Source organism: Festucalex cinctus, chromosome 2, assembly GCF_051991245.1.
Source record: "Festucalex cinctus isolate MCC-2025b chromosome 2, RoL_Fcin_1.0, whole genome shotgun sequence".
Lineage (NCBI taxonomy): Eukaryota > Metazoa > Chordata > Actinopteri > Syngnathiformes > Syngnathidae > Festucalex > Festucalex cinctus.
In genome coordinates this window covers 26049127-26064168 of record NC_135412.1, presented here as the reverse complement: position 1 = coordinate 26064168, position 15042 = coordinate 26049127, and the positions used below count along the sequence as shown (strand labels likewise).

Sequence of the window (15042 nt, the reverse complement as noted above, 5' to 3'; positions counted from 1 at the left end):
GTGAACGGCAAACTGGTGACAGTGATAGAAACATTTGCAAACCTCCACAAAGCACTTCAAAGTCCAATATGGCGACATGATACATGATTTTTTTGAAACATTTATTAGCTGGATTTGCAATGTTTATTCCATGGTTAATTTTTGAACAAGATAACAATGCCAATAGCAGATGGCAAATAATAATAACCTTAGCAGACCTACTTCCCTCTAAATTAGGAAAAAATAAAAAAATCAAATAAAATTTTTGTTTTTAGAAAATCAAAGATTACTACTTCCAAACTCCTCCTATTCAAGAACTCGTCTATAATGTACTACTGAAGCTTGAGGCTCCATATTTTTGTGTTTTATGCCTGGATTAATCAAACAATTTGACATGAGCTGCATTTGAGCAATTCCACATCAGCGTGTCGAAGGAAGCATTCTTAAACTGAAATTCCAAATGGCTGAAGTGTGTTGGTGCTTTTCCCAGGACGGACTTGGCTTATGTGAGGAAAGACTGAAAGGGAAGACAAGATGGTGGCCCGATGCCAGAGCCAGCTTGTTGTAACAAAACAAAAAGTGCAAGACTGTTGAAATGACTTAACGCCCGCCCCCACCAACCCTCGAGGTGCTGGAAAATGAGAGCAGTAGCAGGAAATCATTGTGCAACTCATCATACTCTCCTCTTTCATGAGTGGCCATGCAACACCTCCATCAATAAACCTAATCAAATAGAAATACAGCACAATGAATACATCAAATACAATCAAACATATTAGTCAATTTTTTAGCTCTCTGTTCATGTTATTTACTTTGTTTTAATACAGCACAGTGCAGTTCAGTTGTATTTCACATTTACATTTTGATCTTTAAGAATGGTAAACATTTATGAAAGCAAACATTTCATTAAGTGCCTTAATAGAATAATTTTCCTAAATGTATGTGCAGCGTTGATGATCTTGAAGTTGTGTATAATCTTACAGCATCTTGCAATAATACTATTTTTTTTTTTTTTTTTTAATGAAACCTAGGACTTGGCCTTGATGATGAATACTTTCTATGTTCGTACATTGTTGATGAATATGGTGCTATGGTTTTTTTCAGGTGGCGCTGCCTTAAAGCGATACACCACTTATTAATCATTTTTCATCACTGGATTAGGCATTGTGTAGAAATAATAAAATTGCAAATATCTCTGGCCTCTTATTCCCTGAATTTTATTTTAAACCGATTAAATATCAAATTTCGAATGCACTCTGAGGGACGCCATGTTCCTGGTCATGTGATGGTGATGACATAACCCGTGCGTAACCGGAAGTCGTCTTCGCTTATTTCAGTGGGAGTTTGCTGACGTAATTGGCAAGAAAAAGATCGTCTTCGATCTCAAATACTGCGCCAATTCTGTTCAGAGTCAAATACTCAACACGTCCGGTTTCATGTCATTCCGTGTGGAGGTTGTGGCCGCTCCTAATGTGGGCTAAAGCGTGCTTAGCACACGACATGTAGTTTAGCCTAGCAGAGTACTACAAGTCACCCGGATGTTTACCGTCCACTTCCACTCGCCGGCAACCAGTTTTATCCGGCTTTCGGTTGGAAACAAATCTTTGGCGAGTCGTCCGTGGCTGTACTGCTTTTGAGGAAGTGTTTCTTTGCTGTAAGACGCATGCAATATGTCACGATAACGTGACTGTCCAAAATGGCCGATACAGTACTTACCGCAAAAATATTCATAAAAAGTGCTATAAAATCATAATAAATAAATACATACATAAATTGGCAATTTTTTTTTTCAGGTAAGAGTTGAAATGAACCATTTCACAGAATAGCTGGTTAGTTTTTCGCAAGTCTTGTGTTCCCTTAAGATATGAGCCACACCCAAACAAACACAAGACTTGCTTGGTTAGTCACCACCTGACTGCGGCTTGTTTCACAACGCCGCCCGCCTCTGCTCCAACCCGTCTGGAGTTGTTCGAAGGAGCGCCATTGTTTCAGTCCAGACGGACTTTTCATTCATCAGCCGCAAGTCGATTCTTAATCACCAGCTGTTTCTGCCTGAACAGGTAAGCAGGCGGCTCAGCAAGTGTGATGTCATGTTGAGAATAACGAGGTGTGAGTTTGGGATTCTTTTTTTTCCTTTTTGGGTGTAGGCTGAACAAGCTCCATGTAAAAATGCATTCACAAAAGGAATTGTTTTTGTTCCCACGTTATAAGGAACAACCCCCCCCCCCCCCCTTTCACGTCAGCCAAGCTGATTAACAGCCAAATGACAAAAATGTTTGACAACATGTCAGCCTTCTGGAGAGGCCCTAAAAAACATAACATTTGATGACGTGCGTGTGTTCCAAGATTTGATTCCATGAACAATCCGGAATGGCCTCACATGGGGGACGGCTTGAGTCCACGCACTCCAAATCTTTGTTAAGGCTTTTTCACTTGCTGGAGGCTTAATAATAGCGAAGGAAAGATTGGCAAGGCCATGCCCTGCTCTGTGTTTCATCCGACTAATTCGGTTTTGATAGATTTAAAAGGTTGATTTGCACAAATGCATCTTCACAGTGTGTTCAAGATGCAAGGACGGCGTAGTTGCTGATTCCAATCATCCATGTTGACCTCCATAATTGAAATCAATCTCAATGACTTCAGGAGGAAATTTTAAGATTTTTAATCAGGTGGGTCATCATATCACATTGCTTATTTTTGCCCATTTTTCTCTCTTTTCTTGTACAGGGAAAAGCTGGCCGTGGCTCGCCTGCAGAGGGAAGTGCGGAGCAAGAGTGAAGGAACAATGGTAAAGAAAGTAACCATGCAGCTTGTCTGCAAGCTTTGCAACACGCACACATTAGTCAGTCACATGGCGCCAGCTCAGCAATTGCTTTAGTAGACAATTATTGAAATGAAATGATCTAAAAAAAGATTTCAGACAGACATCATAATGCTGGGCGAGGCGTCCCTGCCGTCACGAGGTGAAACCTCAAGCCGTGTGATTCAAAAAGAGTTCAGCTGATGGCCCAGACGGCAGCCGGCCTCACATTTACTAAAGCAAAATTCGCCGATTGTAGCATGGTGATGTATGAGCCTCTGGCTGAGGCAGATGTTTTTGTTTTTTCCATCTCCTGCTCAAGAAGGTCAGCATATCGGCTCCTATTCTTCAAAGGCGCCTTAGCGTTCGGTTGCTGTCGTTGCGGTTCAAGTCAACACGTGAACATACATATCAATGATGTTGGCAAAGAAGATGACCACAGATGTCAGCAGACTCGCATGGAGTCATCTTCCCACACTTGTCTTCCAGCTTTTGCTTCAGCACAAAGTGCGCATATACAGTCAAATGCTTACTTGATACCTCGCTGTGTCTATTACTGTTAATTTTATCCGCCATTTTTAAATTTAGTCCAGTTTCAATTATGCTTTTTAGTTTTTATTATTGTTAGTCAACCTCATCCCGTTTTTAATTAGTCGACTATAAAACTAGCATTTTAGCCTTTATTGTAGTCCAAGAAAACATTATTTTATCCATCTAGTATTAGTCAACAAAAAACTGTCAGTTTTAGTCTAGAGTTAGGACAATCAATTTAACTCCTATATATATTTTTTTTTTGTCAGCAGACTGTGTTGAATGTTTTGGATCTAAAAGTATTTCACATCAAATTTCCTCTCGACACCACAATTACAATGGCTACTATGGCTCCGTGCCAGTAAGTTAGCCAGCATTAGTCAGCGGTCGGATTAACATTATTGTTGGAATGTTTTAGCTGTTGGATACATGTTACGTTATAACTATAATTGACTTTTTTTTTTTTTTTTAACCTTCACCATGAATCCACCTCCTGTCTGTCGTGTGTGTTTGTGCATGTTGCACTTGCTAGCTGCAGATTTGAAAGGGGGCGTGTCACCGTGTTTCACATGACCGTGTCACAGTGACAGATTAGCAGAGAATGTGATTTAAGAAAATCATCATTTTTGTCTCGTTTTTGTTCATGAACTAAAATGTCCATCGATTTGAGTCCAGTTTTTATTAAGTGAAGGACATTTTCGTCTCATCTTCATTAGTTGTTGAAAATGCAGACTGATTTAGGACCAGTAATTGTTCATTAATGAGGGTTTTAGTCTAGTTTTGGTCCGGTGGAAAATGTGTGTTGATGAAATCATTTTTGTTTAGTTATCATTGACGAAATTGACACTAGTGTCCATGCGCTGGCTTTATACGTGCAAACACTGAAGTTGTTTGTGCAGTTATCTGTCATTGCCTCGTACTATAACACTAACGCTGACCTCCGCCAAGGAAAACATCTGATTGGCTACAGAGGAGCAGCTCACACACTAGTAGGCACACAACATGCAAATGATGTCTTCGTTTGGAGAACTGTGCATGTGTATTGTAGGCGTGTACACGTTGGCAAGAGGGGGATGAGTTAGTTATCTGCCTGAGACAGAAGCTGGTAGGGGGGTATCACTAAGCTCCATTTGAAATTGGGATTATCCCAGTTGGAGTCCCCTCGCACTCTCGTTCTGGCATTCCTGGGAGGCATCGCAGCTCCTCACCAGAAAGGAGAGGGGGAAAAAAAGCTGCATGGAGGAGATAATAAGCGTCAAAATGTTGCCGGTTGGTGAAAAGTGGAAACCAGCAGCGACTTGTGCTAATGCCCACTTGCATGCTTGCCCAACCAAACACTGTCTTCCTTTGCTAAGTCGAGGAGATGAACCAGTAAAGGACATGTGATGCTTCTCCTCAAGAAGGAAGCAGGTCACAGACAGAAAGTAGCCGCCGAGCTCTGTGTAGATGCTACACCGTTAGCGGCACAAAATGCAGGCTGCAGGTCTCTCGTGCGCATGTTTACAGTGTGGGTTGTTTCAATTGGAGCTCCTGACCTGTAAGGAACACCCATGTGGGACAGATATGGGCTGGTGAATGGGTTCCATCTGGGCTGCCCAGCTGGGTCTCAGTTAATTTTGGCCAGGGATTTCATGGTGGCCCCATGTGGACAAGCCCAGATGGGCTCAAGGTGGGCCTCATATGGGCCCAAGCTAAAACCCACATGGGTATGAAATGGGCTGGTGAATGGGCCCCATATGGGCAGATCAGCTTTGGTCCGGGTTAAAAGTTCATTTGATTTGATTTGTTCCTTTGTGAGCAAATCAAACAAATATATCATGTTCCAAAAAGCCAAACATAGCAATACATAATAACAAACAATCAATAAAGCAAAAAAAAAAAAAAAGACTCCTAATAAAGGACTGCCATGACAGGGATTTGAACCAGGGTACCATGGAACTAACCTGACAAGCCAGACTGATATGGGGTATATGCCACGGACGAGGCGGGACGTGATTTTGCACATCAGTTTGTTTCCAGTCCGGGTTGTGAACGCGTAACCGAGGGGCACAAAGTCGGAAGCACAATTTTTTTTTTTGACGCAGCCCACACGTCGCAAACCGAACCGGAAACAAACTGATGTGCAAAAACAGTCCCGCCTCTTCCGTGGCATATACCCCATTGTGATGGACTCAAGGGAGTTGTTAAAGGAACACTTTACTTATTGATCCATTTTTAGCAGCAAAAAGTTGCTACTTTTTCAATAATTAATTTGGTGACGTGATTATTTTTTTATGTACATTTAATAACTTTTAAACCGATGTTAAAATGAATCGAACGCCGGCATGTTTGTTACACGTGACTAAATAACCCGGATGTTTACGTCACTAGTGTGTAAACGCTACACGATGGAAGCGCTATGCAACGCAGCCGTGCATCTAGCGTCAAACCCGGAAGGATTAAACCTTATCGCTTCGATCCAACACGACAAAATAACCCTACCGAAGGAAAGTCTGCCTTGGATGTGAAAGTTGTGGCGCCAGATGGTCTTTTCGGGCACAAAATAAACTTTAACGAACGAGTGAATCAGGCGGGGGGGTGGTGCGGGAGCTGCACAGGAATGGACAATCCGTTAATGAATGTGTGCTGTCTGGAAATGAAAGAACTCGAGGATCGGTTCCTTGCGGACAATCTCAACTGCCAATATCCAACAGGTAAAGTGACACACAGCACGAGCAATGCAAAACGTGTGGAACTGACGAACTATTTCAGGAAAAAGAAAAAATAGTAAAATTAAATGTATCATCGTTACAGCGCCCAACCTCCCCTAGCTGTTTTTTTTTTCTTTTCTTTTTTTGCGTAGCGTCCCGATGATGTAAACGAAAGGTTGCAAGAAGGTTGTGTATTAACCGTGTTTATTTATAGACAGAATGAAGTAAGGAAATGCGAGACGCCGTTACCTAGGCTGGTTATCAATGGTTTGGATCCGAACGAAATGCAAATGAAAGTGGAAGGCACCACAGGAAGAACAGCGGGACAGAACACAAATGTAGTACGTCGCACATGACACATGATAATGACACTAATCCACATTCTATAATTTTTTTGTTAAAATAAGATTATGAACATGGTCAGTTTGTTTAGTATAAACAACTTACGAGCTAATAAAACATAACGTCCTCGTCCCCGTACTTGACGATGTTCACACTCAAATGAATTATGAAATAAAACAGTCCGTACAGTATAATAACGAATCCCCCCCCCCCGCACCCCCACCCCCGAAACATGCCTACCTTTCGCTTTAAATTTGCTTCGCTTCTCCGAGATCTTTCAGTGGCCGTAGGTAGACCTCGATGTGTGCCGACTGTTGTGAGAGTGAAGGCTCCGTGTTGCTAGCAGTTGCGGAAGTAGCCGCCAGAGATCCTCCATCGGCTTGATTATTTCCCACGTCTGGTTCTTTAAAGATACTCGGTACTGCGTTGGGCTTTAGTATTAGGCGTGTGGCGTACCCCATCTCAAATTGTAACATATTTTCTTAGTCCTCATGCCTGAAATGTTCGCTGCGCGCACGCCTGCTTGTCCTTCGGGAGGTTGACAGCACTTAGCAAACAAACCATTGTCTACTCAAGTCGTTGTTTTTTTTTGTTTTTTTTTTGTTTGTTTTTTTTTAAGGGGGTCTCGCGGGTTTTTCCTTGCCGACGCCTTGCAAAATTTTGCAATACACAAAGGCATAAGTGACAGTTTGTGTCCTCCTCGTTGTTATGTCTGCGTGAACTACTGTTCGCCAAGCGAGTATACACACTTGTTACGTCACCACTCGGGGGCGTTCCAACACGGAAGTACTTCTATGTTGAAGAAAAGTTAAATAAATCAATATAAGGGTGTATTCTTCAACTCTTATGCATTTTTCGTAGCTAAACTAACTATTTACTGCCGATCAAGCCATACATGTAAAATTAAAGGAGCCTTCCTTTAACATGATCAATCTGGGACTTCACTCGGCAGATCCGTTTGGGAAAGGCGGGACTTGCCGTGCAATACTTGGAGCTGATTGGACGGTGCGGCATCTTTGCACGTTTGTTTTGACCAATCAAGGCAACAGATGAAAATGTCATCTTCCGTCACATCTTGGTGGGGAGACGGGTTTTCCCATATCTTTTCGGAAAGCTGTGAAGCGCTTTCTTCTAGGTTTGAATATTAATCATACTTGTATGAAATGGCCTATTAATAGTCCAAATGATACACATCGTCACACTCTTCAAATAATTGCCTTTTTTTTCTGCCTAAATCATCTCCTCATGATGCAAATAGTTCAACTCCTCACACGGCTTCTTTAGTCCTCGCCGATTCTTTCTGACAGCTGTTCGTTGCCTGAATGCGTGACAGGACAGGACAGTCTTCTTTTCTGTGTGTTGAGGAGGGGGGTGTGTTGGACTCAGGTGCTGCCTTTGCACATGAGGCTTATCGTCGGCGTCCAGCGGCAGCTCTGTGATCGTCTTGTCTCACTCATTGACCTGATTGGTGGAAGAGTGCTGACAACCAGGTGGTAAATGGAAGTTCCCGGCCACCGACACTGACTGAATGTTGGGAAAAATGTCTTCCCTGGCGATGATGAATGGCCAATGGTATGATTGAGCATATACCCGGGCAGGGTGCAGTTGTTTTGGAAAAGTTTCAGCTTTCTGCAACCTGAACAAACGGAACCGATCTAAAATTTGGAGTTTGCTTGGGGGAAACTCCGTCAGAAATTCTTGCCTGTAAAAAATATTTAAAAAAAAGAAAAAGAAAAACAAAGCCTGAAAAAAAAATTAAACGGTTGCAGAAAGCTGAAATTCGGTTACACACTCCCACGATACCATATTAGATGATTGATCACCTAATTTGCTAATCTCTCGTTTGCCATGCATAGCTCATACAGCACACCCAAGTCACATGACTTTTCAGACACACCTCATCTTGTTTGTTATTGGGGTGTTTGTGTCTAATGTGGACTTCCTATTGTCCCTCATTAGCTGCTCAACTGGTTGATATTAGGGATGTAACGAAAAGGGCAATATCGTGATATCGTGATATAAAAACTACCACAATATCGTCGCCATCATGTTCACGATATTTAAAAGGAACACATCTGTTCAAAGTCAGTTTGATTTCCATTTGTGCTGTTCTCACACCCTCTGGTGGCTAGTTGTTTGTGCAATTAAATTTTTATTAGGGATGTTTTGGCCCTTCTATGTTTAAAATCTACACTAATTGTCAGATGAAGGTGAACGTAATATGCTTGTGAACTGAGTCAATATGTGGAGGAACTCAATGTGTGCATACTTTAACAAGCACCTCAATATTGTTATTGTTATTGTAGGTGGTTTATATGAATTGCTGTTCTGTACAGAAGCACAATATGTACTTTTTGTATTAGTTTTTTTTTCTTTACAATATTGTGGCCTTTCTTAAATATCACCAACCTCCTCACAATACCGTGAAAATTATCATATCATGAGTTTCACATTGTGATAAAATCGTATCGTGATGTTTGGATATCGTTAAATCCCTAGTTGATATGGGATATCATCTTGCGCAATTCCGGGACATGCAGTAGTCCAACAAATGTGAAAAAAATAGTGAATATTATCCAATTGGTTAGAAGTAGTGCACACTTCTGTAGCGCTTTACATCAAGTCCTCGAGTAACAACGTGCGCAGTGTCGTCTCTGGCATGAAAAGTTGAGTGGGGCACAACATGGGCACTTGACATCCACAAGCAGCAAATCACAATCAATTGGAATTCAATTCAAGATCACAATCCGGTGAAGAAGCGCAATATAAATGAAGTAGCCTACCATTTAATCACAGCCGTACACAAATGAAGGCTATGGAATCAAACTTTGGAATGGTTCAACTTCAAAATCAAAATGCAACTCACTAATGCTGTTCAGCAAGCTCAATTTCTAGCTTCACTTTATTACCGATTGGCCAGATTTTTTTTGCTGCTTCAAATTCAGCACATGGAAATGTTTTGCTGAAATAATTGAAGTGTGCTGTGGTATAAGGTGCTCACTTGAAAAATCTCACCTCCACTTGAGCCACAAGCTTCCTTCTTAAGCACTGCAGTGTTTTGCCCGATGTGTTTTGAGCGATGACGTCATCAAGGAATCAATTTCATTCATACTGTTGCTTTGATATTACCTCGAGTCTTTTTGCTCCCGATGAAAACCAGTGTAGCTTCCTGCCGTATACTGAGGCTGCTGTCCTCCAAAACTGAGCGCGGGTTGATTGGGTCTTGACGTCACGTGACATCAGTCCTATATTTTAATTGGATGATGGGCCCAGTTCATGTGGCCCCGTGGCTTTCTATTGAGAGCAGCTTGTGCCATGCGCACTGTGATTTGAATGGCTCATAACTTCAACATGCGCGCATGGGGCTGGCTCTATTTCAGTCCTTCCTGTTTTGAACGTTACACCATTGAACTTGGCTTTATGTTACATTTTTATTTTTCTCATGAAATTACCTTACAAACATCACTGGTATTTGTTTGAATATTATTATTCTTGATAAAATACAATTTTGTAAAGTAGCTATGAAGAAGACCAATTATGATAGTGCTCAATAGTGCCATCTGGTGGGGCCCGGCCCGACTGGCCAAATGCAAAGACGTCGCTGAACGTACGTTTCAACTTTACGGTGCCTGCGCCTCGTTTGTAACACCTTCTTCTCATTAATTCCCCACAGTAGTCACGTCATTTTCAAGTTATTTCAAGTTGTATTGTTGTTGTTGTTGTTACCTCCAGCAACGGGCGTCCATCCAACAGGTCGGCTCGTCATCAGGCGCGTCACAAGTTTCCGTCAGCAATGAATGTCCGTGCAGAAACACGAAATATTGGTTCTGGCATCTTCCGGCTGCCACAAATGTGTTTTTTAAAATGACTGTACAAAATATTTTGATGTCAATGTTGACTTATATGGTGAAATCCGACTTAAGTGGAAATTTGGCTTTACATCACCAGCGTAGGAACGCAACTCGTCTGTAACTCGAGGACTTCCTGTTATACTGTACGTCGTCCAAAGCGCTTTACAAAGCCTCAAATTCACTTATTTGAAAACAAATCCATGGAACTGAATACCGAATTGTGCAACCTACAAACAAGTTTTGCTTTAGTTTATCTCTCCGGTTGTGTGTCCAAGTTTGCAAACGTCCTTTAATTTTTACTATGACGGAGCGGGAGGCCAACAGTGAAGTCACAAAAGAGGCGTTGAGATGCGCATTGTTGACTTAACTACTTAAGACTTTATGTAATGCTTATTTAATGCTGTTTAACTCTTCCTACACATCTCGTTCAAGCAACCTGCAGGACTTCACACAACTCTGTGGCTGCATGGAGACTTTAACTCATTCACTCCCAAAAACGTATTTATACGTTTTTTTGTATTGTTTTTGTTTTTTAAATGCTAGAGCATACAGAAGGCTTTGATGCAGCTTCTGACCTGAAAAGGTCGCTTAAAGCAATGGGAGTTATTACAAAAAACGGCCAGCAGGTGGCAATAGAGTATAAGAGAGCAGCACAGGCCATGTTGCAACAAGCTCTTTTTCCCAGTGTTCTCAACAGGTTTGTGAATAATGATGAAACGTGGCTATATTCTAATGCTAATTGCTGCAAAACAGAAACAGATAAAAAAAATATATCTTTTTTTGTTTTCCTGATGAAAGAAGAGACTAATCTTTCTTTTGGTAGGTTTCATGTTTTTATAGCAATAGAACACAATATCCTGTGGGCATTGCAAATCACTCAAAAAAACAATAAAACAGTGAAAACACCTGGGAGTGAATGAGTTAAGGAACAAACTATTCAAAGTTTGGACTACTAAAAGTGGCGGACATAGAATGGGTGGCATTGTCAATTGCTATGAGCTGGGACTGTTTGCTTGCTTGTTTGTTAGTTTGCTTGCTTGCTTGTAACTATTGTTCTTGTTAAAGTAATGAGCTGAAACAAAGCACATTTTGTGCCAAATAAAAGCATGACATGATGATTTGTGTTTGTTCAAGTATAGATGCGCCAGCAAAGCAGCCAAAAATCCTCTCTGTTGTATCTCTTCATTTGAATTCACTTATGAGCACACATGCACGCACGTACAGCATAAGCCACTGGCATGTTTTATTAATGAACTGCGAACCTTTTGTGGCGTCCCTGTTGTTTGCTTTAGCAAGGAGCCCGAGCGCCTCCGCTCCCGGCGGCCCTTTGATTCGAATCTGAATGAGGGGGTGAAGTCGCGGGCGGGGGGGATGCGCGTAATGAAGAGATTATCGAGCTGCTCCAAAATTGTAGCCCGCATACGCATGAGCGTGTCCACTTGCAGATGGACATCAATTATCAATTGATGAGCTGTCAGGGCAGGCTCATGCACTCGAGCTGATAATGCTGATGTCGCTTTTCCCAAATGCGAGTCGGTAGCTCTCTAATTAATTTACGGCCATCCGTGGATCTTTTAGGCCACTGGGTGGGATGTATGGGGGGGGGTTGCTGTTGTGTCCTGTAGTCATTCAGCTTGAATGGGCTCCATTACCTTGCAATGCAGAGCCATTTGACAAGCAGAATCAAATGTAAGACTCGCTCTCGATGCGCAGCAGTAATCCACATCATTCAATTCTGAGCACTTCACGTTCACTGTACTGATAAATGGATTCATCTCCAGATGGCTGCATTTTGATCATCCAGAAAATGAAAGCTGCCTCGTCTGTGATGGAGGTCAAATTTCATCTTCAAAGACCCAATCGGGCTTATTGAAAATATTGCTCAGTAGATAAAAAAAAAAGAGGGGGAGGGGGGGGGGGAGCCATCCGCAGGCCATTTTGCAAATGACTTCTTTTTTTTTTTTTTTTTTTTTCCCCCCCCCTCAGTCACTTTGATGTTTGGCAGACAGATTTGATGTTTGCAAAATGGCGGGCTCTCCAGGCAAAATCCGGTATTACACGTCTCATCCAAGGTGACACTCATTTTTGTGGCTGTCGTTTGATGGTTACTGCGACCCGTTAAACAACACTTTAAGAAATAAAAGGCATGGAGCGACGTAGGCATTAAACATTTCAAAGTCCGCCTGATGTACTTCTGTGGATTTCTGTCCTGCACGTAAAGAAGATATGCTAATGTTGGATTTTACGGCCTCCTGCCCGCTTCAACAACTGAAATGATATCTTGAAGTCAAGCCATCAAAGGCTTTTACTGGAATAAGATCGTCAATCTTGCCTTGTTATCTTTGATTCAGTCGGTGGGCAGCCCCGTGCTTGCTGCTGCTTTTGTGCACTTTGGGCCACGTGCGTGGGCAAGCAACAATAACAAACGCTCGAGGAAGGCGCCGCAATTCTGCGCATGCATATTAATTACTGCATGAAGAAAAAGGCTTTTGTCTTTTGGGTCTTACTAGCAGCTTTGTCATTCAAATTCCATTTCCAGCAAGTAGAAAGTTTTATTATGGGTCCAGGTGTGGACTTTTTGTTTCCAGGTTGCTGCTGTTGCACTTTATGCTTTTTTTTTTTGTAGCTCGATTTATAGCAGCGATTACCTTTGACAGAAGGAGCCTCGATGCCAGCCAGCGGTGTCTCGAGCTGCTCCACATACCGTATGTAGTAACTGCCAATTTACAACCACGGCAAGACCTTGCACCGCTTTTAATGGCTTTTAGTATTCGCGCCTTTTAATACCTTCACGTGAACAAAATGTGCTTTTGTGAGTGGAATGTTTTATGTCATAGTTTTTGGATGTTTATTGCGCTTGTATGGTTACCCAAATTGATTTCATTTGAAAAATTGAATGACATTTCAAATATTTGACCCACCTATATTGCTAAAAGAACCAAAATATTACAAACATATCTCAGTAAGATATCATGTAATACTTCACACCACAACCACAGTATTAAAAGTGTGGGTGCGGGGTGTGTGCGTGTAGGTGTGTTATTCCTCACTCCATTTACATGCGTCTCCATTTTTCCACCACTAGATGTCCCCCTCATGCTTTTGTGCAAACTGCTCTGAGCTGACCAGTTCTTGTCAGGGAAAGGAAAAAACAAAACAAAACAAATAACAAAACATATATAACCTATTCATAATTGTAATTCTGTTCGACCACAAAAATAAAGCAATACTTGATTTTCACTAATTTTCAGATTCAAAGTCAAATTATTTCTATGACCATTATAGGTTGACATGTTATAGTTCTTTTCTTTTCTTTTCTTTTCTTTTTTCTTTTTTTTTGATTGCAAAGGTACCAACGATGTTCTCCTGGTGCTCTGGTTGGCATCTGATTGTGTAGCTAGTGTTGAAGAGTAAATGTTTGCATTTTCAATCATTTCTGTGATATGACATTTGCTGGTTTTGCTTTGCCACACAAATTCAAGTAAATGAAGTCAACAGATGAAAATGAAAAATATGAATCCACCTTAAACCATCTTCCAGGTGTTTGTTTGTTTTTTTTTTGTTTCTTTTAAATTGACATCAGAAAAAAATGGACAATACAGATGCATTGTTTTAAGCGTTCAGCACAAGTAAGTGCTAAAGCCTTTACAAGATGTTCAAAGGGTCGATAATACAACAGGATGTAAGTGGTGCATTTATGATTCATGTAATGCATGAATATAATTAGTCCATATTTGACTTCAATAAATCATTCAAAATGTTGACGCGAGTGATCTTAAGTCATTTTTTCTTTTTTGATGACCATGACTGGAAGGATGTTAGCAAGAGAGCCATGCGGTGCTGTTGTTGAACGTGTTCGTTCCCCGGCCTGCACCGAGCAGGAACGAATTGACTGATCATGATTTGAAGCTGGTCACCAGAGCAGCGTCTGTGACTTTGAAGTACATTTTGAGGAGAGCGCACATTGGGCAGCTGAGGCCATCCCCGCAGAAGAATCCAATTAAAGCATGAACAAAGATTTCATTTCAAACTCGTCTTGAGAGAGAAAAAGATTGATTAAAAAAAAAAAAAAGTGAAAGAAAGTTGACTTGATGTGTTAACAAGTCGTTTTTAGCACTTGGGGCCACTCCGTCAAATAGCAAGCCAAATGACGACGACGGGATGCGTTTCCAGCTCTTGTCGAGCACAAAAGGCTCAGTCAGTCAAAGATTGAAGCTCTCATGAAGTTGGACTTTTTTTTTTTTTTTTTTTTTTTTCTTTTTTTTTTTGGTGAACTTATTTGATAGAAGCAATGCAACAACTTTGCATGAAATGTCATCATTATTTACTTTCATATTATAATTTGTTTGTTTCATGAGTGGATTTGTTTGTGTCGAATGTTTTTGATCTCAACCTGTTATTTTTTGGTTCTTTCCAAGAATACGTGTACGCTCGCCTCCAATGACTTTTCTTTTTGCTGTACACATGGAAAGATGAATAAAAGCCATTTCACAAACAAGCGTTTTGAAAGCCCTGAAGGTGTAGCAGGTGTTGAATAAGTGGATCAATGAAAACGGCAGCAGTTGATGAAAGAACGATTGCAAATGCTTCAAGGAAAGACCCTGAAACACTGCTAAGTGAAATCATGAACAAGTTGCATCCAGAGGGCAGGAGTGAAGGTATCACAATATTTGCAGAAAGGGAAAATTACTTCCGAGCAAAAACAACAGCTACAGTAAGTCGGAGCTGGTGTTTGCCATCAAGGACTGTACAGCAACGAGCCTTCAAAAATAGAGGGAAAAGGTTTGATGGTCGAATGAGACCAACTTTGTCCTTGATCAAATTGATGGAAATACTCCATTTTGGCAAA

At 41.3% G+C, this 15042-nt stretch overlaps 1 protein-coding gene across 4 annotated transcripts in view; it reads left to right on the top strand.

The window, feature by feature from the left end:
- Positions 1-15042, top strand: part of LOC144014298 (nck-associated protein 5-like) — a 96849-nt gene that overhangs the window by 39273 nt on the left and 42534 nt on the right. For all 4 annotated transcript variants that reach the window (XM_077514028.1, XM_077514026.1, XM_077514029.1 and 1 more), the window contains one exon: positions 2707-2767. In XM_077514028.1, coding sequence (XP_077370154.1) covers positions 2707-2767 — 61 coding nt within the window. The remainder of the gene's footprint in view (positions 1-2706; positions 2768-15042) is intronic.